Genomic DNA, 25,266 nt, shown 5'->3' on the forward strand with positions numbered 1-25,266 from the left:
TGCAGGGAGGGGGCGCCAATTTGCTAATTCCCCACACAGTGATACGATCAGCTCCCCGCTTCGCCCGCATCAAAAACCACGTCTAAGAACAAGGGTGAAGTGCAGAGCTGCAGTAACTACCAGAGGTGGGACAAAGTCACTGTTGAGTCATTCTCAAGTCATCAATCTGCAAGTCTCAAGTAAGCTGGCAAACAATTGGTGGACATTATGAATCGAGACTTGCGGATTCATGACTTGAGAGTGACTTGCTGGTGACTTCGTCCCACCTCTGCTAACTACAGAGGCATTAAGCTGATCAGCCACAGCATGAAGTAATGGGAAAGAGTAGTAGAAGCTAGGCTTAAAAACAGGTGATCTGTGAGCAACAACATGCCAAGAAAGAGCACTACAGATGCAATGTTTGTTCTGAGAGTACTGATGGAGGTGTATAGAGAAGGTCAGGAGTTGTTACATTGTGTGTTGGTGGATTTAGAGAAAGAATGCCAAGGGTGCCAAGAGAAGAGTTATGGTATTGCATGAGGAAGTCCGGTGTGGCAGAAGAATGTGATGGTAGCGCAGGACTTGTACAAGGATAGTGTGACAGCAGTAAGATGACAGGAATGAGAAATTCAAATCAAGGTGGAGGTAGAATTACACCAAGGATCAACAGGGAAATCATTTTGAAATGCTTTATATATATATTTATGAATTTATATTTTTACCATCTGGCAGGGGGCACTGCAACAACCCCACTTCTGACAGCTATTCTATGCCATTCCCAAAGCAATTACGTCTCTATTTTTTTCTATTTCATTAAGCTTTATTCTCCACTTTTTCCTGTATACTTTTAGTTTGTAAATACTTCTTTCCTTTCTTTATAGTCTACTGGTTTGACATCTTTCTTGATTATACAACTGCATAAATGAATTTCCCGTCATGGGTTCAGTTAAGTCTTGTTATTGGTAGTATAACCAAACCAGATGGTTATCCCACTGAGTCTGGTCTGCTTGAGGTTGCCTCCTGTAAAAATACTAAGATTGTAAATCTGATCCCTATTTGAAGGTTTAAGAAATCAAAATTATGCTTTCATAATATTAAACCTGAAGCATATATATTTAAAAACGATTTTCGTTGTTCATCACAGGCCATTTCAGTGGACGTACAGAAAGGGTACCGCGGTCTTGTTCTGCTTTTCTACAGCACTTTGCAGGTTGGACACTTTTAAGGCACCATTAAATTCTTTGACAGTTGATAGACAGCTGGAGTCCAAAGTGTAACACTTAATTAAAAAAAAAAAAAAAAAATTAATATCCTGATGTGAAACCCGTGGACAGTCACGTCATTAGCACCATCTAGTTGCTGATGCGTTAAATAAATTGGAAAGTAAACTCCAGTAAGGCGCATCCATAAAGTATTCACAACGCGCTACACTTTCCCCCCACATTTTATGTTACCACCTTACTCCAAAATGGACGAAATTCATTTTTTCCCTCAAAAATGCTACACACAATATTCCATAACGACAATGTGGAAACAAAAGGGTTTTTTATGTAGATTTTTGCAAATGTTATTAAAAATAAAACAAAAAATAGCCTAACAAATCACATGTACATAAGTATTCAGCCTTTGTCATGAAGCTAAAATGGAGCTCAGGTGCATCCTGTTACCACTGATCATCCTTGAGATGTTTCTACAGCTTAATTGGAGACCACCTGGAGTAAATTCAGTTATGATTTGAAAAGACACACCTGTCTACATATAAGGAATTGTCTGTAGACCTCAGACAGGACTGTCTCGAGGCACAAATCTGGGGAAGGATACAGAAACATTTCTGCTGAAGGTCCCAAATGAGCACAGTGGCCTCCATCACCCATTAATGGAAGAAGTTCAGATCTACCAGGACTCTTCCTAGAGCTGGCCGCCCGTCTAAACTGAGCGATCAGGAGAAAAGGGCCGTTATCAGGGAGGTGACAAAGAACCCGATGGTCACTCTGTCGAAGCTCCAGCATTCCTCCGTGAAGAGATGAGAACCTTCCAGAAGGACAACCATCGCTGCAGCAATCCACCAATCAGGCTTGTATGGTAGAGTGGCCAGACGGAAGCCACTCCTTAGTAAAAGGCACATGGCAGCCCACCTGGAGTTTGCCGAAAGGCACCTGAAGGACTCTCATACCATGAGAAACAAAATTCTCTGGTCTGATGATGAGACACAGATTGAACCCTGTGGTGAAATACCAGGCACCATGTTTGGAGGAAACCAGGCACCATCCCTACAGTGAAGCATGGTGATGGCAGCATCATGCTGTGAGGATGTTTTTCAGTGGCAGGAACTATAAGACTAGTCAGGATTGAGGGAAAGTTGAATGCAGCAATGTACAGACATCCTGGATGAAAACCTGCTCCAAAGCACTCTCGACCTCAAACTGGCCGACAGTTCATCTTTCAGCAGGACAATGACCCTAAGCACACAGGCTAGATATCAAAGAAGTGGCTTCAGGACAACTCGGTGAATGTCCTTGAGTAGCCCAGCCAGAGCCCAGACCTGAATCTGATTGAACATCTCTGGAGAGATCTGAAAATGGCTGTGCACCGACGCTCAACATCCAACCTGATGGAGCTTGAGAGGTGCTGCAAAGAAGAATGGAAAAAACTGCCCAAAGATAGACGCACCAAGCTTATAGCATCATATTCAAGAAGACTTGAAGCTGTAATTGCTGCCAAAGGAGCATCAACAAAGTATTGAGCAAAGGGTGTGAATACTTATATACATGATTTGTCAATTTTTTTAATAAATTTGTAAAATGGAGGAAAAAAAAAACGTTATTATAGGGTGTTGCAAGTAGAATTTTGCACAAAAAAATGAATTTACTTCATTCTGGAATAAGGCTGTAACATAAAAGTGAAGCGGCGTGGATACTTCCCAGATGCATCGTACGGGTTCAATTTAATCCAACATAAAAAGAAAGAAAAGAAATCCACTCGTAAAGTTTTCATGTGTTTATTGGTTCGGTCTTCCAGCTACCTTACCATCAAATAGTTAAATTAAAATACTTTAAAATATCTTCAAAGAAGAAAGCACAACTCAAAGCAAATGCCACAAGTATCATTTACTTGCTAAAGAAAGAAAAAACTATTCACAACATCAAATGTTAAATCAACTGTAACACTTTACATAATCTATAGATTTATAAAGAACTGGTGCAGTACAGGTCAAAACAAACAAACACAGCTGTGCACTTAAATATTTTATCCCATCTTGTGAGCAGTCAGTCGATCATTCCTTTAGGTTCATGTTGCTGAAACTCTCTGGGGTCTCAGTTTCCCCAGGGGCTGAGGGAGGGTTGTGATTACATGTGGGTGGGGTCAGTGGGGCTCTGTATGCAAGGCCAATCACAGTCGTGGGTTTATTTTTAAAAACCAAAGGTGTTCTCCCCGCTGTAAGCCACGTATAGAAAGCCATCCTCATCCTTCTCTTTCTCGTACAGCTGGCCCATTGTGATGCTGAAACATAAAGGAACACAGTGTTATTCCGTCACAGTTAGCGTAAGTACAGTCGCTGCGGTGATCCGTTTTTGCATGTTATCATAAGCCCTCAAACATGTCTGCTGAGGTCGGTGAGAGGTTCATCCACTGAGGAAGTAAAGGTGAAACAAAACATGAGCAGAGAGAAAGCATGGTCAGAAATCACTAATGAATAACAAGAGTGTGTGTTACTGTGGAGGTGTGCACGGACTGGAGCACACGAAATCCCAATCAGTTTTACACAAGCTGGCCATCTTCACCAACTGTGGTGACAACGTATAGTATTCCCCCTCCGATACCCATTCATATGAGCGCTGTCTGAGCAGGAATAAAAATTTCTGTATGTGGAATTCTAGTGAGAATGGGATAAAACCGATTTTAAGAAATGCTGTACAAGTTGGGCAATTTTTTCATCATCATCCATTCTGTTTTTGTGTTCTGGGGCCTAAAACACTTTTTTCAATTAAATTATTAAGAACCACTTACACAGTAAGCTCACTTAAAAAGCCATTTTAAAACATTATTAGTAATCAAGCCTCTGAGTATACAACACCTGGCAAAAATTATGGAATCACCGGCCTCGGAGGATGTTCATTCAGTTGTTTAATTTTGTAGAAAAAAAGCAGATCACAGACATGACACAAAACTAAAGTCATTTCAAATGGCAACTTTCTGGCTTTAAGAAACACTATAAGAAATCAAGAAAAAAGATTGTGGCAGTCAGTAACGGTTACTTTTTTAGACCAAGCAGAGGAAAAAAATATGGAATCACTCAATTCTGAGGAAAAAATTATGGAATCACCCTGTAAATTTTCATCCCCAAAACTAACACCTGCATCATATCAGATCTGCTCGTTAGTCTGCATCTAAAAAGGAGTGAACACACCTTGGAGAGCTGTTGCACCAAGTGGACTGACATGAATCATGGCTCCAACACGAGAGATGTCAATTGAAACAAAGGAGAGGATTATCAAACTCTTAAAAGAGAGTAAATCATCACGCAATGTTGCAAAAGATGTTGGTTGTTCACAGTCAGCTGTGTCTAAACTCTGGACCAAATACAAACAACATGGGAAGGTTGTTAAAGGCAAACATACTGGTAGACCAAGGAAGACAAAGCGTCAAGACAGAAAACTTAAAGCAATATGTCTCAAAAATCGAAAAATGTACAACAAAACAAATGAGGAACGAATGGGAGGAAACTGGAGTCAACATCTGTGACCAAACTGTAAGAAACCGCCTAAAGGAAATGGGATTTACAGACAGAAAAGCTAAACGAAAGGCATCATTAACACCTAAACAGAAAAAAACAAGGTTACAATGGGCTAAGGAAAAGCAATCGTGGACTGTGGATGACTGGATGAAAGTCATATTCAGTGATGAATCTCGAATCTGCATTGGGCAAGGTGATGATGCTGGAACTTTTGTTTGGTGCCTTTCCAATGAGATTTATAAAGATGACTGCCTGAAGAGAACATGTAAATTTCCACAGACATTGATGATATGGGGCTGCATGTCAGGTAAAGGCACTGGGGAGATGGCTGTCATTACATCATCAATAAATGCACAAGTTTATGTTGATATTTTGGACAATTGAAAGGATGTTTGGGGATGATGAAATCATTTTTCAAGATGATAATGCATCTTGCCATAGAGCAAAAACTGCAAAAACATTCCTTGCAAAAAGACACATAGGGTCAATGTCAAGGCATAGGGTCAATGAGCAGATCTGATTTGATGCAGGTGTTAATTTGGGGGATGAAAATTTACAGGGTGATTCCATAATTATTTCCTCAGAATTGAGTGATTCCATATTTTTTTCCTCTGCTTGGTCTAAAAAAGTAACCGTTACTGACTGCCACAATCTTTTTTCTTGATTTCTTACAGTGTTTCTTAAAGCCAGAAAGTTGCCATTTGAAATGACTTTAGTTTTGTGTCATGTCTGTGATCTGCTTTTTTTCTACAAAATTAAACAACTGAATGAACATCCTCTGAGGCCGGTGATTCCATAATTTTTGCCAGGGGTTGTATTACCAAGACAGTTACTTGATAAATTATTATGAAAAAAAAATTACTTTAGGAAGTTAACCCAAACTTACTTTCTTTTAAATTATTGGTAGGTTAGTGTTTGTGTGTGCTTCTTACCCTGTGTGCTGCTATACAATGCCACTGGAACCTCAATTTCCCTGAGGGAGTCGTCCCAAGGGACCAATGAAGTTCAATCTAATCTAATACAAAACATCTTAAGAAAAATATGGTGAACTTGCCAAAATGCCCCAGACATACAACATAGTTAAGGTCAGTCTGTTTATCACAAATGTAGAGTGGAATGTAAATAGTTAGTATATTAATGTAATGGTATCAACAGAAATATCACTACACATTTTTAGTGTTTAGAAAACATGGTTTGAGTTCATTTAGATAAACTGTAGTTGCCCTATTAATACCCGTGCATTTCCTATTCAGCAATTTCTGGAAAAGATTAGTGAAACAGAGGCTTGGTTGTTAATGTTTTAATATGGCTTATGGTGTTTTACACACACACACACACACACACACACACACACACACACACACACACACACACACACACACACACACACACACACACACACACACTAAAGCTGTAGGACCTTTCAAATTTCACAAAACTGAGAAAATTGAGTTTCGACCGAAATCCAAGCATTATAATGCAGGCTTATGCATTACAATGTTGGTAACATGTTGCAAAATTACATCTCATTGTAATGAAGTGGACATATTTATCTGGGTGGAAATTCCACTGAGAATAGTCTTTTCTTTCATAGCCGTCATGCAGACTAACTACAGGAGGAAGCACAGGTGTCATGTTGTGAAATCACCTGTGACCCATCTTACGTTAACATCCACAAGATTTCTTGTAAATCACTTCCAAATCTACCAAATGTTGGTTCTAGCTAGGGATGGGTATTGATAAGGTTTTAACGATAGATGGCATTATCGATTCTGCTTATCGATCCGATTCCTTATCGATTCCCTTATCGATACCTCGTGAATTTTGTACTACAAGTAGGCTTTACAGGTTTTCTATGTATTTTCTTGAGTCTTAAAGTAAATAAATATGTCAGTCACTGTATTCTTGATCTCTGGACATAAATAAAAATAAACAAAACTGTGTTTCACTTTGAAGTTATTAATTCAGACTGAATTCTATCGTTCTATCTTGACTTGTCAGAGAGCGACGCAATGTTTGGAGCTGTGTGAACAGAACGGAGGATGATTCTCGTTTCTTTCTCGCAACAAGACAGGAGTCCCAGTTAGTAACTTTAATCTACACAAAAGTGAATCATGACTCATATTCGGGGATGAAAGTGGTGAAAAACAAAAAAAAAGCTGATACCCAAAATTACCCCCCAACACCACCTGCATGAAAATGTTTGAATTCTAGAAGCTCTGAAATGCAATCTGGGACTATTCCACAGAATAAACTGGAGTGAGTGCTGAATCCATTTAGATAAGAGAAAAAAAAAAAATACAATTTTCCTTATTCAAATTCATTCCAGTAGTATTCTGCTCTTACTAGGATGCAGCAGTTTTCTAGTTTGGCAGATAGTTCTGGAGGAAATCACCGAAGAAATGAACAAACTGAAAATATGGTTTGACCGAAACAAACTGTCATTAAACTTAAATAAGACAGGGATGAAATGGAGGTGAGAGTCACTAGGTGTTCACAGGAAACATTTATTTCTCTATGTATGTATGTATGTATTTATTTATTTATTTATGTTAGTTGATATTATATATTTTCTGTTGTGTTTCTATTCAGGTTCTTTTTGTCTCTTTCTCTAAAATTGTATATAATAATCATTATATTATTAATATATAAGCAAAAATAAATTTAAGGAATATTATAATTTGAAAACAAATGCACCCGAACGTGATGAGAGCTGCAATTGCTAAATGTTAACTTTTAACATTGAAAATGCCATAGACATGCTAATGCGTTAGCATCGCTCCCGTTTTTAAGTTATAAAATACATCTATCAACTGTTTCAGAAGACCATAACAGGTCGGTTTAACATAGAAAAGGTAAATGATACTCACAGACGTATGCTCTTTAGGGTTTTAGCAGGGGAAAATTAAGCGAAAGAAAGAAATAAACGAAGCAATCGACCGAAGCATTGCATCCATGACACTACAGAACTGCCTTGGGGCCTGGATGGCAGCCACGCAGGCAGACAACCAGCGCATTAACACATCTCTAAAATAACCATCTACCTGCCACAGCCAGGTGAAAAGTGAGCCTAGCTTTAGACTTTTCCAGCCACTGTGGTCATTAACCCTCAGACACTTGTATGCTGAAATGTCAAGAGAAATGCACCACATGACCATGTTGTACTCCTCATCAATAGTTTTGAATATGCTGCATGCCTGGTCTTAAAAGTAATGGCCAAACAAGCTCAACATCCATTGGATTCCATGACGTGTGACATACGTTACCCTGTAGTGCAGCAGATAACTGAAACAATCCTTCACTTGGTGATACAAGCATCAGATTTGGCAAGAATGTTCTTCATAAATCAGTGTTTGAGAAAGTGCGGGCCACTTGAAAATCCAATATGGCGGCCAGGTAGGGGTCAATGAAGAATTAGGGGTCAAAATTTAAAATGCTCCAATCATATTGAGAGCTATTGTGGGTTAACTTCCTAAAGAATAGTTTGCACCATGTGTCATGCTCAGTTGTCACATTACAGGTAACATATGTCACATGCCACAGAATCCAATGTACATCGACATTGTTTGACATGTACTTTGCAACCAAGCATTTAACACAGTCAAAACTATTCCATTTATTACTCCTATTAGCTCAACCAATAATTTGCACCACCTTTAACCAAAACTGGAACAAGTTTAACTCTGAAATTGACCTTTGTCACCATTCTTGCTGTTTTTTTACCCCATAACATTCATTCATAGTTAGTCCAAACTACACCTTTTTTAAAATCTATGATCAGATATTTAATGCAGTATTTGTTCAATATGATTAGAGAATTTTAAAATGTTGATTCCGGTATTAACGCTTCACTGACTGCTGCCTGACTTTTGGTACCGCCGTGGGATGGCTGTCATTTATCTTTGTGGAGGCCATGTCATACTGTGGCTGGACTGTAAGTGTTGTTTTGTCCCCTTAAGTTGTACCAAAACCCTGCTTGGTTTACATATGTGCAGGTTATCAACTAAGTCAATACACATGTCCTGACATGAATATGGATTTCTCTTTTTCAAACAATGTCTGAAGTGTACATTTAGTGAACACAACTTTGTCATGAAGCAGTGCTTTGTATGACCTCAATACCACACATAGTGGAGTCAGAGGAACAGCTGGTCAATGAACGTTGGTAAAAGCAAAGAGAGCATTATTAGATTAAATTGGGTTTCATTTAAGTGGGGAAACAAAGAGACAATGTCAATGTTGAGAGGGGGTTGGTGCCCTAGGTACCGCTCCCTATCATGCCCTGGTACAGCTGCAATCCATCAAGTCTCAGCAGGAAAGTGGCAGTTACGGGCTGTAAGTTCTTTCAAACTGGTATAAGGGAGGGCACCACAGGTCACTTTTGATGGTGGGAGCGGCTGTTTAGCTGCGTCGGTCTACTACTGCTCACCTAAGCCTGGCAGCCCCAGGCCAGTAGGGTGTTAGCCCTTCACATCTGTCCACCTCACAGGGCACGCAATATTAGAACATCAAGCAAACTCAACACAACTGGAAAGATGGGTGGAGCACTATTCTGAGTTGACTCAGAAGAAATACAAGAGAAACCCAGATTGGATGAAGTAGTGCCAGTTTATCCAGAACTAGCTCAGCTGGGCATGATGCCCAAGGACAGTGAATTTGAAGCGGTAAGTGCTTTGGCAAGTGGCAAGGCACCAGCTCAGGATGGTATGTATATAAGCAGAAATTCTTGAAGTAGACCTGCTTTGAAATAAATGCAGTCAGATCTTTGGACCAAAAAATGACATATTTACGCGTAAGATCCTTCTGAATGTAGTAAAGTAAATCTGCAAGCCCAGATCTGTCATTCAACGGAGAAATCCTAATTTAAAAATGACAAATTTACAGCTAAAATTTGGCCCTCCGCAAAACTGTCATCACATCCGGAACGTTGCCGTGACGTAAGAGAGAAGACACTATCACAGCATGCATTGCGTGCACCGGGACGGATATAGCAGTGTAAACTGTAATTTGTGGATTTACGTCAGTTTGCATCTCTTACAAAAGCACCTTTTTAATTGTCTTATATGGAAGTATCGACTTTTTTTAAAACTTCATATTGTCTTGCGGTAAGTTTGGTGAGTATACATTTCTTTTATTTTTGCCTTAAAATTATTTTGGGGACTTTTTCATATGCCCATTTGATTGAGTGGTGTCGCGACGGAAGCACTCCATGCAAGCCAATATTTCTCACAGGGCAGGGCTGGGGTTTGCTGCGATGACCCGCCGGCGCAGTAAGGGTCGGGGAAGAACGTTACCTGCTGTCGATGTTGCTGCTGATCTGAGCATGCAGAGCCGTATCTCGCATTCATTGCAGCTTACTTTTGGATGTTGAAACCAGGATCTGCCGGTTCACCCCACACTTCGGTGTCTGGATCAGCAGCTTCCCCCCCCTCGAGGCTCGGGTTTGTGCTGGTAGGGTCTTAGCTGTGTGTCTGCCAGCCTCGCTGCTTCTCCACCTTGATCTCCACCGTCATTTTGCTTATCAAATTCTCCGATATCACCATCATCTTGGTCACTATTTGAGCTATCTGAGCTACTGCTAAGATCATCAGGATCCTCTACGTCGACTTCCAGGTCGGGATCGATCTCATTGTCCGACAATTCGGCGGTCATTTTCAAGCGTTCGAATTGATAAATAGCTAGTATTGCATTCACTCAACGTGCGGGATCAGACTGAAGGCGCTGATGCTCTGTCTTCTCTTTTACGTCATGGCAACGTCCCGGATGTACAAACAGTTTTCGCGGAGGGCCAAATCTTAGCTGCAAATTTGTCATTTTAAACAAAGATTTCTCAGCTGAATTACAAATTTGGGCTTGCAGATTTACTTTACTGCATTCATAAGGGTCTTATAAATACATATCAGCAATTTCTTTCTGAGATCTGACCACATTTATTTCAAAGCAGGTCTACTTTAAGGGAAACAAGGTGATCTTGCCCTACCTGCACACGCTCCATCGTCAGTGCTAGGAAGACTGCGAAATCCCACATGAAATGCACAACGCAAGGTCATTACCACAAAGGTGATCGAGAGGACTGCAAAAACTTCACAGCTATCTCAATACTGAGTGCAGCTGGGAAGGCCATTGCTTGCATAGTATGCAAGTGAATACAGATGCAAGCAGAACGTGTGCTCCCAGAATCACAGTGTAGTTCCCGAGCGAGATAGTCCACTATGGACAGATTTACTTTGCGGCAGCTACAGGAGAAGTGTAGAGAGCAGTGCATGCTTCTGTACATTGCCTTTGTGGATTTAATGGTGTTTCATAAAGTGTGCAGGATGGCCCTTTACAAAGTATTAAAGAGCATTGGATGCCTAAACTGCTGCAGCTGGTGGTCTCTTTTCATGTGGACATGAAAGCCAGCATTCCATTTGATGGTTCTACCTCTGACCGCTTTGATGTAAAAAAAAAAAAAAAAAAAAAAAAAAAAAAAAACTGAATAAAGCAAGGGTGTGTATTAGCACCCACCCTTTTCTGCATTTATTTTGCTGTGCTACTCTGTTTTGCCTTTGATGGGGAACAGGATGAAGTTTATCTAGGGTCACGCATGGATGGCTCAAACTTCAACCTGGAAACACTCAGAGCGAGAGGTAAAACACTGAGTCATTTGCAGAGAACATCTTTTTGCTGACGATGCAGCACTTATGGCTTTTGAGGAGGAAAGGTCCCTTGACACTTGCACGACTTTGATCCGTACACTTGCACGCACTCTGCCGTGCACAAAAATAAACTTGTCTCAAATCCGTTGTGAACTGTGCGCGGCTTCATGCAAGTGCGCAAAGAAAATTTTGAAATGTTCAAAATTTCCATCACGCATTAATTATGTGAACTTCACACAAACAATCCAAAAACACTCCATGTGAGTGTGAGCGACTGCGTCAGTGCATCGCATCAGAGCACAGCTCATCTGAACAATTATAACAAGATGTTAAATCTATCATAAACATACTTTTACAGCTGTACACAAGAAGGAATGAACATGCAACTGTTTTACCAAGCTGTTACAATATAAACATGACAAATAATTACCTTTTTAGAGTGTTCCAAATGCTTTCTCCACCTCATTAAGCACACATGACAGAGAGAAAAGATGCAGTTGGAACAGCCCTCTGTGATTCCGGAAGTGATTAGAGGCGTTTTCAACAGCCAACTAGCAGACAAAATGATTAAAGTTACGAAATAATTATTTTATATACACAGCGTCCAGTGCACAATGTGTGGCATCCAGTGAAACAAAGTGCAGAATCCAGCTGGGAACACAGTGAGTGGGATCGTCACGACGATGTGTGTACAAGTGCGTGGATCAAAGTCGTGCAAGTGTCAGGACACCTGAAGGCTTGCAGGAGCTGTTAGACAGTCTAGGTCAAGTATGTGACTTGGTTCACCTTACAATCAGCATCAAGATTACTGAGGTAATGGGGCAAGGTACAGCAGTCCTTCCTGAAATTACACTGAATGGAAATGCACACCAAAAAGTTGAGAAGTTTTACTTACCTGGGATCAGTGGTGACAAATAACCACTGAATAACCTCTCCCTTGATGAAAAAAGTAAATGTGAGGACTGGTGGAGCTGCTGCTGCCTTTGGAAAAGTCAGCAAAAGGGCATGGGAAAACCAGAAAAACAAAGGTCTTTATCTACAAAACATGCATACTGTCAGCTCTACTATATGGAAGTGAAACCTAGACACTGTAGTCAGTCAGGACAAGAAAAGACTAAACAGTTTCTACCTCTGCTGCCTGTGGAAGATACTACATATAAGATGGCAGGATAAAATCACCAATGAGTAGGTGCTACAGTGCGCAGGTATACCATCGCTGTTTGAGATTCTATGGGGAAACAGGTTACATTGGCTGGGTCCATGTGAGTAAGATGGATGACACCAGGTTGCCAAAGAGAGTGCTGTACAGCGAGCTTTCATCTGGGTGATGCAGAGGAAGGCCACAGCTGGGATACAAGGATGTTCACAAATCAATCTACCCTCCAGGAGTTCTCCATCAGCAAAGTTAGCTGGGAACAGCAGCCATGGACAGAAGAAGGTGGAGGTCAGCAGTAAATGCTGGGATGGAGCTGTAAAAAGCTGCCAGGGAGAGCAGGGCTGCGGATGTGTGACACAGGTGAGAGGAGAGAACTCGTAGGGAGGTGGATGATGCTGGTGGGATGTTCTGCTGCCTTTTCTGTGTTAAAGCCTGCCGAGCTAACATCAGAAAGCATCGGCCATGAGAGATGCTGCTCAGATAGGGACCTGACAGGAAGTAACTGATGAAAACCGCAAGATTATGAGACCAGTGGTGTAGGACTGTCAACACAGACGAAAAGAGCCAGAAGAGGAAACAAGTCATTTGGTGAAAGCTTCCATACTTGTGTCATACTAATGGCGCCGTCTTCTCCGTGCGTTGTCGCCACAGCAGCTCAATCGTCATACAGAGATATACTGGTCCAATAATTTCCATCACAATACAATATTATAATTAAGTAATTTCTTTGCTTTTCCAGCAAGTAGTATAGTCATTATTGAGTAGATACACATATAGAGAAACACTCCCAGTCCACCACTTTGTTTAATAACTGCTGTAGCCTTTTCCTTTTCTATTACACAGGGCACTTTAAATTCTGAAATAAAATGGTTTGTGATCATTTCTCAAGGGCATGAGTCTTGTACCACTGTGGCATTAAATGGAAAAATGTACCACTGGTTTGGCAGCTTTTGTATCACGAGCGCAACCCATCTCACACCAACTTTTTCTATACAAACGCTCCTACATTATTACAGAAGCTCAGGCAGAGAGAACCCTGTCATGCCAGAAATATTTTGTTAACACTGATAAAAAATACAGACAATTACCAATTAATTTGGACGTCATCATCTTATTGGTGGTCACCTGACAGGAGGATGACATTAAAAACTCCTGCTGTCCCCTTTACTCAAAGTTAGCAGTCAGAGCTTTCAACAGAAGATGTCAGAATAAGACATCTATTCAACAAATTTATAAAACGTAAAATTGTAACCTCCAGCTTTGAATATATTTGTATTGGACTAGTTTCTTCAAACAATTTCACACATTTGTGTTACTCATGGCCTTTGAAACTGTCTGCAGTGCGGTGTTACATATAAACTCCTGAAGGTGTCCCCATCAGTGCAGCTAAGAGGTTTCAGCAGACAGTGTCACGCATCAGAACATATCTAATACACAGATTCAAGAAAAAAAAAAAAAAAAAAAAAGATAAAATCACTTGTTCAGTAGGTCACCTGGGTCGTTGCATTCAGGATTTATCCTGACATTCATGAAGAGCTAAGACAGGAGATGCATTTATGATTAAGTCCACAGTTAGTCGAATATGTTCATGGTAGGACAAAGTCCTCGGCAGGTGCACCAAGTCAACACCAGGGGGCAGTGTTGTCTATACTCAATCTGACATGTTTGGAATAAATTATCCATATGTATCAGATTGGATGGTCTTTGAAACTGTGTCTGTTGCACGCATATGAGCGAACAGCTTAAATGAATTTATAAATGCCCAAGTTCCTAATTGGACTAGTAAATCTAGGGCTTAAAGCAAAAATAAATAAATAAATCTGACTTGTTTTTTCAAGCCAAATCATAAACTGTTCACCATCTACTTTTTAATTACTCAATCAATTAATTAACCAATTAACAAATATAATTAATATTAATGATTAATATTATTAGTATTAATATACATACTAACATACAAATTAATTTGTTAATACCAGTAACAATTACTAATTAATTCATTATTAATACTATTAATTATTAATTACTAATTATTAATCACTTGTTAATTAATAATGAATTATTATTACTGTTATGAGATTAATTGCTAATTAGTTATTAATACCACAAAAGTCTCCAACATGATTGTGATGTGTTCGAAGAATCTGCGGCTCCTATTTCTTTGCATTGATGCAGAAAGGTGAAAAAAAAATAAGAGTTAACAGGCTACTTGCAACAAGTTGACATTGAAGGCGACACTAAGTGACGCAACATGATGACGTCAAAACTCATGAAGATGGGGCAGTTTATTTTTTTCCCTCTAAGGCAGAGGGGTGTCTCAATTCATAGGCTAGAGGCATACCCCTTCGCCTTACTCCTTGTTTAAAGGGGTAGGCGTAGGGGTAGGGCCAAGGGGAATGGGAAGGGGTACAAAAGAGAACTGAGATGGAGCCCAAGGGGACAGCTTTTACTTCATTCAGTACCAATTAAAATCTCAGGCATGTAGCAAGGGACCTGAAAATGGGGGTGGGGGGGGGTTAATTTTGATGAAAAGTGGACCTTTGTCAGCATTTGGGTTTTTTATGTCCAGAGATGTATCCTGGGGGGTTATTTTGATGACTATTTTCTCACTTCGATCACTTCCAATTTAGTTACTGCTAATGTGTGTTATATTTGTATCATCGGTTTGCATTTTCCTCTTTTCTTTGCCTTTAACAAAAATTGATATCACAACCTACATGTTTGCTTGATGAGATTGCTACGACAAGCGTTGTAATCATTTTCATATTTTTGGCTTCTATCATCCTAACTGACCTGATTTTAAATTCAGAACCACAGGACACAATAAAACTGACGTTAGAATGATTTAAGAGGTTTTACTTTATCATTTGATGGTTAATAATCACAAGTTTAATCGCTTTGAGTATAGAGCGTCAGACTCGAGTCAGGCTCAGACGTGCTTGCTCTGATGCTCCTCCGTCTTTTATTATGAAATAATGCGGAATTTATTCTGGAAATGATTGTTGTACAAAAGCATCAGATATCTGTCGCTGAGACAGATGATGACTGGAGTGCAGTCTGAAGCAGCAATGAGCGATAATCTGTGAATTGCTGGTGCACGCCGAAATGACCTTCCTTTTACAATCCGGAGTGTATCGAAAAACAGTATCAGAAGGTAACTTGACACAGGGTAAAAAAACAAAAAAAGGTGAAAAACGCAAGGAGAACGTGATGGAGATTAATGGGGAGAGAAATTATGCTTCAGTCGAAAGTGGCTACAGGGTATGGTAAATTCATCTGAGTATGTTGTAAATATGTATGTTAGCTTTTCAGTAAAGAGTAGAATATTAAGTTAAAACCCCCGAGTACTCGTGTTCTAATGTATTGTTTATTTTCTTTTGCCCCCCCCCCTTTTTAAACATAGCTCTTACGTTAGTTTGAGAACAGCAAAGACTAATAAAGCCCTTAAATCATCGGTCCAGGCTAACAATTTCGACTGGATGCTACAAATCATTTAAATGTGGCAAATCTGTGAAGATGTTCTGTGCATTAGATCTATAAAACAAAACAAACAGAACAAAAACAGTTAATCAAGAACTGAGAGAGAAAAGCATTCTTGTGAAACGTTGACAGCAGATGCTGAAGGTAAACTATCAGGCCGACGCCCCATGAAGGTTTCAGGTCAGATGACCCAAGCTGGACATAACCTCCTTCTGCCCCCCCGGATGATATGTGTACTCTCATTTGCGCTAACAAAAACAAAAACTCATCTCCTGTTTCACGCCATGTAACTTTGCTGTTCACGTTAGTGATGCTGAAAACTGTTATAGTCGTCTCTGGTATTTGTTTTAATATGGAAAAAAAAGGTTGCTTTGGTTTTTTTTGGGGGGGGGGGGTTGATTTTGTATTATTTGATTTTTGTTTATAGCTCTGAACATTAATGTGATCACCTCGTGGAGAATTTCTTGATGACTGAGCCTGTGCTATTAAAAGACAACAACAACAAACAAATCCACTCAAGGCTGCAAGCTCGGCCACATAAGTAATAAATATTCCTCATGCATTGGTACATAAACATCCACATACTAATCTGTTATGAAAGCAAATCAGTAGACGGCCCCTAAGTATCTGGAGTCTGACCTGGACTGAGGCACAGTCTTGTCCACAAAGAGGAAGATGGCCTTCTCTGAGGGCAGTTGGATGCGTTTCCTGATGATCCACATGAACTGAGCCACTGTAATGTCAGAGGGGACCAGGTACTTCCTCTTGTCAATGTCCACTATCTGTGATCCCGACACTTTCTCTACAATCACCTGACAAACCAAACAGACACACAAAGCAGACATACAAACAACCAACCATCTTACCTCAACAGTCCTAGTCTAATGTCAGCTGACAGTGTTCACTCACCGGCACCCTGTCGGGGTACTTGTTGCGAATTTTGGCTGACTCTATGCATCGATGTTCTGGAAGACACACACACACACACACACACAAAACATTTGATGTCAATTGACCTGGGAAGTGTGAGTGACAGATTATTGTTCAGTAATACTGCTGCTCCTGTGCTGACACAAAACACGGTCTGTAACAGTTGATGACGCAGGTTATGTTTTATAGGCAGCTGCTGTGGATTAGCACACAGACCACCTACAGCTCCAATCAGGTATTAAAGCCCCCAAATTCTTCTGACAAGGCCGGTGTGGGGGGGGGGGTTCTTTTAGTCCACTGTGTGGTCGCTTCCGCTAAGTTTTAATGTAAAACAACCGAGAAAAGGGTGTGTAATGACTATTCTCCTGCTAAACAAGATATTTCCACCTACAACTCCACAACTAACCACTGTGACCCTCAAGACATTCAAGTCTGTTGAAGTTTCAGAGGGGAGGTGTTAAGGAACATTTAATACCAAGGCCCATCGCCCGCACCCCCCATCGATGCACTTGGAACTGCCACAGTACCAGATATTTAGCAGTTGGAAGTGAAATTACATTAAGTACAAAAAGATGACACACAACACTAGAAGCACTCAGAGTGCAAACCTCCGCCAAGGCCATGGGGTCACTGACGCCATAAAATCTACACGCCGTGGAATCACTGAACCTAAAAAAGTCTAACAATGATGTCTGTTCAGTAGGAAAAAAAGTTTCATCTACTGTGACTGGATAGCATGTATCCTTAGTGATTGGCATCACAGTTTATTGCAACTGCACCTTTCCCAAGAAGCTACTGTCATCTGAGCACTGATATTGCATGTGCTTATAGACAAAAACAAATGACAAATTCAATTTATTATTAAACTAAACTGCAAACATATGAATTTTTTAACATTTATGAAACACTTCTCTAAACAAGGCCATAGGGTCACTGACCATAAAGAGATTCCCTCCTTGGCACAGTGATCTATTTCTTTTTGTCTCTTTCTTCTCTAAATTGTATATAATAATCATTAGATTATGTAATACATAAACAAAAATAAATTTAAGAAATATTACAATTTGAAAACAAATGCACCCGAATTGTGACGACAGCTGCAACCGCTTAATGCTAACTTTTAACACTGAAAATGCCATAGACATGCTAACGCGGTTAGCATCGTGATCCGGATCACCACTAAAATTTAATCACTTGTTCCTCTTGTCATTTCTAACCACTCCACAAATTTCAGCAAATCCGTTCAAAACTTTTTGAGTTATCCTGCTGACGGACAGACAAACAAACAAACAAACGCGACCGAAAACATAACCTCCTTGGCGGAGGTAATAAATAAAGTTTGTTTAAACAAGAGTCAGGAGATGACATATCCCCCTGGTCCCCACAAATCAGTAATACAAAGTGTCGGGGATCACCCAAGTACACCACTATTAGTCTAGGTCCTAGACTCTAGGACCTAACTTAGACATTTAAGGTAAGGTAAGGTAAGGTTTTTTTTGGCCCCGGTCCGATTCAGAGTATCGACGATACCGAGTCCCGAGCCATACTTTAAAAACTGAATGAACAATGAACAAATGCTAAATATATATATTTCATTTTAACCACCTTATTTTATTATTCATCACTTAAACAGTGCACTTCTCCTTGAGGTAGTTTGAACAATCAAGTAATACTCTACCAGACTTAAAAAATTTACAATTTTCCATGTTATTTTAATTGTCCAAAAATAAATGTCCAATTATGTTAAACAAGAAATTATCTAATCTGAAATAACAGGTGGTTTTAATTTACAGATGAAAGGTTTCTAAAGAACCATTTATTGATTTAGCCATTTTAATTACAAATGTTCTAAACTTTTTTAAACAGTAATCAGAAATTTTGAGGTAACAAACAACACAAAAACATTTCCAAGGATTTTTCTTCAGAAAAGTGCTCTATAAATGAGCAGTCCTGTGACACGTTTCTGTTTTGTACAGATCAGTGGTTTCTGCACCGATCTGTTTTGTACAGATCACTGGTTTCTGCCACTAGTCTTCCGGGTTTTGGCCCCGCGTCTTTCCTATTGAACAGCGCGAAGCTACGTCACAGCTCAGAGCGTCGAAAGTTGGATTGGGTTGAACTTATGTTTTTTTCTTTTGTTCAATTAAAAAAAAAAAAAGATTGAGTTGAACTTTGACCGCGTCAGCCTGCCGACAAGCAGCAATGCGCGCTCCTGTCAGAAGCGTCGCTTTAGCTCAGCTTTTGATGCGACGCTTCTGACGCCTCTAAAAACCAACGCATCACATTGAAAATAATACTTTTTAGACCAATTCTTGAAGCCTCTGACGCTTCCAACGTGTGAAAAGCCCATTAATCTGCAATAATGAGCTTGAAATAGTGCTGATCAAAATAATGAGGATAAAATCGATATCAGATTCCTGATCGGGATGCAACGTCCGATTTCAATCAAGTCTGAAACCACGTGATCGGGCCCAATTTCCGATAACGTGAACGGATCGGGACATCCCTACTTTTGACAGAGTGAGCTGGGCTTTTTTATATAAAGTTCTAGAGCGGTTCGGTTTTAATGACCAATTTATTAAATGTATATAATCTTTATATAATGCCACTTCTGCCACAATTAACATCAATGACCATCTGACTAGGTGTGCCAGACCAGACTCAAAGGGGTGACTGGGTCACCCCTTTGAGTCTGATCTGCTCGAGGTTTCTTCCTCAGAGGGAGTTTTTCCTTACCACTGTTGCTCTGGGGGTTGGTAAGGTTAGACCTTACCTGTGTGAAATGCTTTGAGGCAACTCTGTTGTGATTTGGCGCTATATAAATGAAAATAAACTGAAATTGAAAATTGACTAGTAGTCTTAAGCTATGTAGAGGTGCTCACCAGGGCTGGTGTCTCAGCTCCACACTTTCTGCAATATTCACAGATCCTTTGGCTCAAATAGACAAAATAATGAACCAAAAGTAATTAAAATAGCAAAAAAATAAATAAATAAATAAAAATAAATAAATAAATAAATAAAATTTAAAAAAAAATTATAGAATTGGGCTTTTTGCAGATGATATTATAGCCCATCTCCAGAAACCAGATGTAACTCTTCCTAAACTTATGAAAATTATGGCTGCCTATGGTCAGATGTTGGGATACCAACTAAATATCACATAAACACAGGTCCTCCCTATTAAGTACACACAAAGCAAGATAATTAGGCAGAAATATAAACTGAAGTAGGAAACTAAACTCATTAAAATACCTGGGAATCTTTATCACCCAAGATATTAAAATAAATAAACTATGACAAAATAAATAACATGATCCAGAAAGATATAACAAAATGGTCAATCTTAATATTGGATTTTAGTTCTAGATTGCCCGCAACCCTGCTCCAGATAAGCGGTTGCTCTGCCTAACTTAAGAATATATTATGAGGCTGCCCAAATGAGATATATTGTATACTGGTGCTCTTTCCAGAGTATCAGGTGAGATGGAAATACAATGAATCAAACATCGATCAATCTCAACCTCAGACTAGGCTAAGTGGGAATGATTATCAAAAGGGGGAATCACATAGTCAAAGAAACAGAGGATGGAATGAGATTGTTAAAAAATATAAACTGGAAGGAGATAGCAAACTTTTGCTGTGGCCCTCTCAGACACCCAGGTTTAGACCCAGAGAGATGGATACCACATTTGCAAGATAGAGAGATAAAGGAAAAACACCCGTTAGAGGGCAGAACCTTCAAAACCTTTGGTGAACTCAAAAAGGAGAACCTGCATAGATATCTACAACTGAGACACTCCTATGATACAGAAATTAAAAACAGAATTTCAGCAGGAGGTAATGAGTTGATTGATTTGTTTATAACTGCATATAAAAATATCCCTGGAAAAATTGTAAGGGAGACAGGCAGAGAGAGAGAAAGGGAGAGAGACAGAGAGGGAGAGAGAGTGTGCTGTCTTTTCTCTTTAAGTCTATAAAAATAAGGCTATAAAAGTCTATAAAAAAATAAAGTACCTAGTTCTTTCACCAAAACATCAAATCTAGGCTTTCATCTTAGATATACCTTCTGGCAAATTGTAGCTCAACTTGAACCCCTTAACGCCCATCGTCGCATATATGCTACAATCTCTGACTCAAATATGCAACTTACCAAATTGACCTGTATGCCCGTTGTCGCAAATTTGCAACATAGCATCATTATTATTATAACATTATAACATAAAGTCATTACCAGAATACCCAATATTATTATCTAGTTTTTGTGCAAAAGTGAAATTAATAATCTCAACATTATTTACTATCTACTTAAAGGCAAAACACACACAAAACATTTTTTTATATACAGCTATATAAATTCGGGCGTTAAGGGGTTAAGGTTTCCTTTTTAAGAAAATCCTCAAAAATCAACAACAATAATAATAATAAAGCAAAGAGAGCTCTGATATTGGATTGGAAAAGTATCTGTTTCGGCAGATATCCAAATTCAGGTATCGGGATCAGATCGGAAGTGAAAAATTGTGGATTGGTACATCCCTAAATAAAATACAATTTTTTTTCTTTTTTTTTTTTAATCACACAATGTGATTTTATGATTTTTTTTTTTTTAGATTCTGTTTCTCACAGTTGAAGTGTGCCTGCAATAAAAATTACAGACCTTTCCATTCTTTGTAGATGGGAAAACTTGCAAAATCAAAAGGGGATCAAATACTTATTTGCCTCACTGTACATATTAGGCCCAGGAAGATTCCATTAAATTTTGGAGGTGATCCAGATTCTGGCTCAGGATTTCACTTTATAGGCTTTTAAGGAATATATCAAAACTAGTTCATGGATTCCCGCCAAATTTGCACCACATATAGATATTTGGGCATGGAAGACTCCACTGAATTTTGGAGGTGATCCAGACCGGATTGGCAAACATCAGAAATGTCAGATTGCTCTTATTATTATGTTTTCTAACTTTGATGGTTCAGTTAAAAGACTCACTTCAATAATAAATGCAATTGAGGCTAAAATATAAAAGGGTGAGTGCTCAATGCTAGTCTCATTTTCCACATTGTTTTTGATATGTAATTGGGCAGTGCAGTCTCGTGAGTCTTGTTTACATTTAAAAAGTGAAAATGCAAAGAAAAAGTGGCTATGTGGTGGAAAGTGGACATGTGTTGCGGTTTGTTTATACCATACCAACTTCATTTATCAAGCACCTTAAAACAGCCAGCGCTGACACAAGGTGCTGTACACCACAAACATAATACAACTTAAAACAATAAAATAAAAAAGAACCAGTAAAATGCTATTAAAAAATTAGCAAACCAAGCCTCGTTAGTATTAAAAGCCAAGGAAAAAAGAAAAGAAAAAAAGATGTGTTTTTAAATGAACTTTAAAAATGACCAATGAGGGTGCCTCCCTAACACCCAGAGGCAAGCTGTTCCACAGTTTGGGAGCAACAACAGAAAAAGCACTGTCCCCCTCTGAGCTTTTTTTTTTTTGACCTAGGCACTTGCAGGAGCAGGTGGTCAGCCAACCTGAGAGGCCGACTAGGTATATAAGGCTGAAGAAGCCCAGAGAGGTACGATGGAGCTAAACCATGGAGGGACTTAAAAACAAACATAAGAATTTTAAAATGAACCAGCAACCAGTGAAGTGCAGCCAGGACAGGAGTCATATGCTCCCTCCTCCGAGCCCCTGTGAACCGGTTCTTTTCAAGAATCATTCATTCAATCAATCAATTTTATTTATATAGCGCCAAATCACAACAAACAGTTGCCCCAAGGCGCTTTATATTGTAAGGCAAGGCCATACAATAATTACGTAAAAACCACAATGGTCAAAACGACCCCCTGTGAGCAAGCACTTGGCGACAGTGGGAAGGAAAAACTCCCTTTTAACAGGAAGAAACCTCCAGCAGAACCAGGCTCAGGGAGGGGCAGTCTTCTGCTGGGACTGGTTGGGGCTGAGGGAGAGAACCAGGAAAAAGACATGCTGTGGAGGGGAGCAGAGATCAATCACTAATGATTAAATGCAGAGTGGTGCATACAGAGCAAAAAGAGAAAGAAACACTCAGTGCATTATGGGAACCCCCCAGCAGTCTAAGTCTATAGCAGCATAACTAAGGGATGGTTCAGGGTTACCTGATCCATCCCTTAACGATTTCCAATCGTTAAGAAATGGTTTGATCCACTGACATCAATAGCCTTTTTGCTTAAAGATTTCCTTATCGGTCCTTCAGAGCGCCCATTGTTTTTGAGGATGTTTGTTTGGAAAATGATCATTTCTCTACGTTGATTAAAGACCCTGCAGCGAAAATGAGACGTCCTGCCTTCTTTATGAATTACATTGATGCTGACATGCTGCGCAGCCGGCTGAGCTTAGCTCAGAGGTATGGAGTGACATTCATGCTATTAATGTCTGAAGGGAAATGCTTTTGACAAAAACTACAGATTTTGTTTATTTCTATTTATCAATCAATCAATTTTTTTATATAGCGCCAAATCACAACAAACAGTTGCCCCAAGGCGCTTTATATTGTAAGGCAAGGCCATACAATAATTATGTAAAACCCCAACGGTCAAAACGACCCCCTGTGAGCAAGCACTTGGCTACAGTGGGAAGGAAAAACTCCCTTTTAACAGGAAAAAACCTCCAGCAGAACCAGGCTCAGGGAGGGGCAGTCTTCCGCTGGGACTGGTTGGGGCTGAGGGAGAGAACCAGGAAAAAGACATGCTGTGGAGGGGAGCAGAGATTGAGAGTATTTATGTCCAGAGATCAAGGATCTAACATGTAGATTTGATTTATGTGCAGAGAGCAGGGATCCAGTGAACAATTTCATCTTTATTTACTTTAAGACTCAATAAAATGTTGTTGACATAGAAAACCTGAAAAGCCTACTTTTAGTACACAGAAAATTCACAAGATGTCTTGATAAGGGAATTGATAGGTAATAGGATCGATAAGCGGAATCGATAATGGCACTGATAGATAAAATCTTAATACCCAACTCTAAATGAGACTGCACTGCCCCATTGTATTATCTGAATATTTTAATCACAATCACAAGACAATGATTTTGACTGAAATGGCTGAGGGAGTTAATTTATTACCAAAGCATTCATTTGTAGTACAGTTAGAGTGGGGAGACATTTGAATAATTACACTGTAACAAAATTAATGGTTTTCACCCCTACATGTTCTACTTATGTTCTTAAAATTTTTCAGTAAAGGGCTACAGTGCTCCTGCTGAAAAAAAGTTAGTGTGGCGCCCTGGGTTTCCTGCCATAATCAGACCTATGACAGAGAAAGCAGCAGTCTGCAGGCCTACCAATGAATTACAAAAACAACTGTTTTCTTTCCACTCAGGCCTCCATCTTATGGCAGATGGAAAGACTGTCACATTTTTTAACCTCGCAGATACCAAATCGTCCAAAATGATCAATGGAGAATTAACAGCATCATGCCATTACTCTCCATCAAGACAAAGCCAGCTGGTCGTGAGGTTGAAAGAAAAAGAAGGTGGTTCATACTTACACAATTCCTGATCGAACAAAACTATTCCCACGTGACCCGCTGAAGTTTATTGTATGACAAATCAAACAAATGGCTGTGGTTAGCTTCAAAGCTAAACGCCCGACGCACAGGCCGTAGCTCGGTGGACGAGCTAACGGAGGGATATTCTAAATAATTAACCACACTTTAAACGACAAAATGAAGAGATTCCGTATCCAGTAATGCCACTCGGTTAACATTGTAATTTCTTGTTGTTGTAAACAAACAGGTCCCCTCCCTCCTTTTCTTACCTAAGGAGTGATCCTCTTTGAACATCCATTTCATGTTTGCCGTCTGCGGACTCCTGTCGCTCGACGCGCGGCGGATTTATTTTGCAAACTACTTACAGCTAACGGAGGCTAAAGAGTCTGCGCGGTTGACAACACCCCAAACAAAAGTTAATCGAACTAGAAACGACGATAAACTGGACGCCAAGACTTCAAAACAACAATCAACAACCGTCTATGTGTGTGTTTCGCTAGCTCTTCCTCTCTCTCTCTCTCTCTCTCTCTCTCTCTCTCTCTCTCTCTCTCTCTCTCTCTCTCTCTCTCTCTCTCTCTCTCTCTCTGGACTGTTCCATTGCGCTGCAGCAGGAGGGGAACAAGTAAAACGATGGTCATTGCCTAAATTTTGGCTGATTTATTATTATTATTTTTAGGGGGAATCCAATGGCAAAATACTTTTAATACGACATGTATTTCACTTTAATTGTTTAATTGACTACATGTGGTTATTAATGTATTTATATACGAATTGCTCCCCTTCCCCACCCCCCGGCCTATGGCTGTCATAACAACTCAATCAGG

The 25,266-nt window shown here is 39.7% G+C and overlaps 1 protein-coding gene across 1 annotated transcript; it reads right to left on the bottom strand.

The window, feature by feature from the left end:
* Nucleotides 1-2,961: 2,961 nt before the first annotated feature.
* Nucleotides 2,962-24,945, bottom strand: gabarapl2 (GABA(A) receptor-associated protein like 2). Its single transcript, XM_034193812.1, has 4 exons — nt 24,712-24,945; nt 16,898-16,953; nt 16,628-16,800; nt 2,962-3,480 (listed from the first exon to the last, which is right to left on the bottom strand). The coding sequence occupies exons 1-4, from the start codon at nt 24,743-24,745 to the stop codon at nt 3,390-3,392; spliced, it is 354 nt and encodes a 117-aa protein (XP_034049703.1). The 5' UTR covers nt 24,746-24,945; the 3' UTR covers nt 2,962-3,389.
* Nucleotides 24,946-25,266: the final 321 nt, after the last annotated feature.

This window comes from Thalassophryne amazonica, chromosome 2, assembly GCF_902500255.1.
Source record: "Thalassophryne amazonica chromosome 2, fThaAma1.1, whole genome shotgun sequence".
Classification (NCBI taxonomy): Eukaryota; Metazoa; Chordata; class Actinopteri; order Batrachoidiformes; family Batrachoididae; genus Thalassophryne; species Thalassophryne amazonica.

What these genes read in the sequence shown, in the direction of transcription:
- gabarapl2 (XM_034193812.1), bottom strand. Translation starts at nt 24,745, where the DNA reads ATGAAATGGATGTTCAAAGAGGATCACTCCTTAG. An exon ending in AGTACCCCGACAGGGTGCCG is followed by an intron (nt 16,801 to 16,897) that starts GTGAGTGAACAC and finishes TTGGTTTGTCAG; the next exon opens with GTGATTGTAGAGAAAGTGTC. An exon ending in AAGACTGTGCCTCAGTCCAG is followed by an intron (nt 3,481 to 16,627) that starts GTCAGACTCCAG and finishes TTTATGTTTCAG; the next exon opens with CATCACAATGGGCCAGCTGT.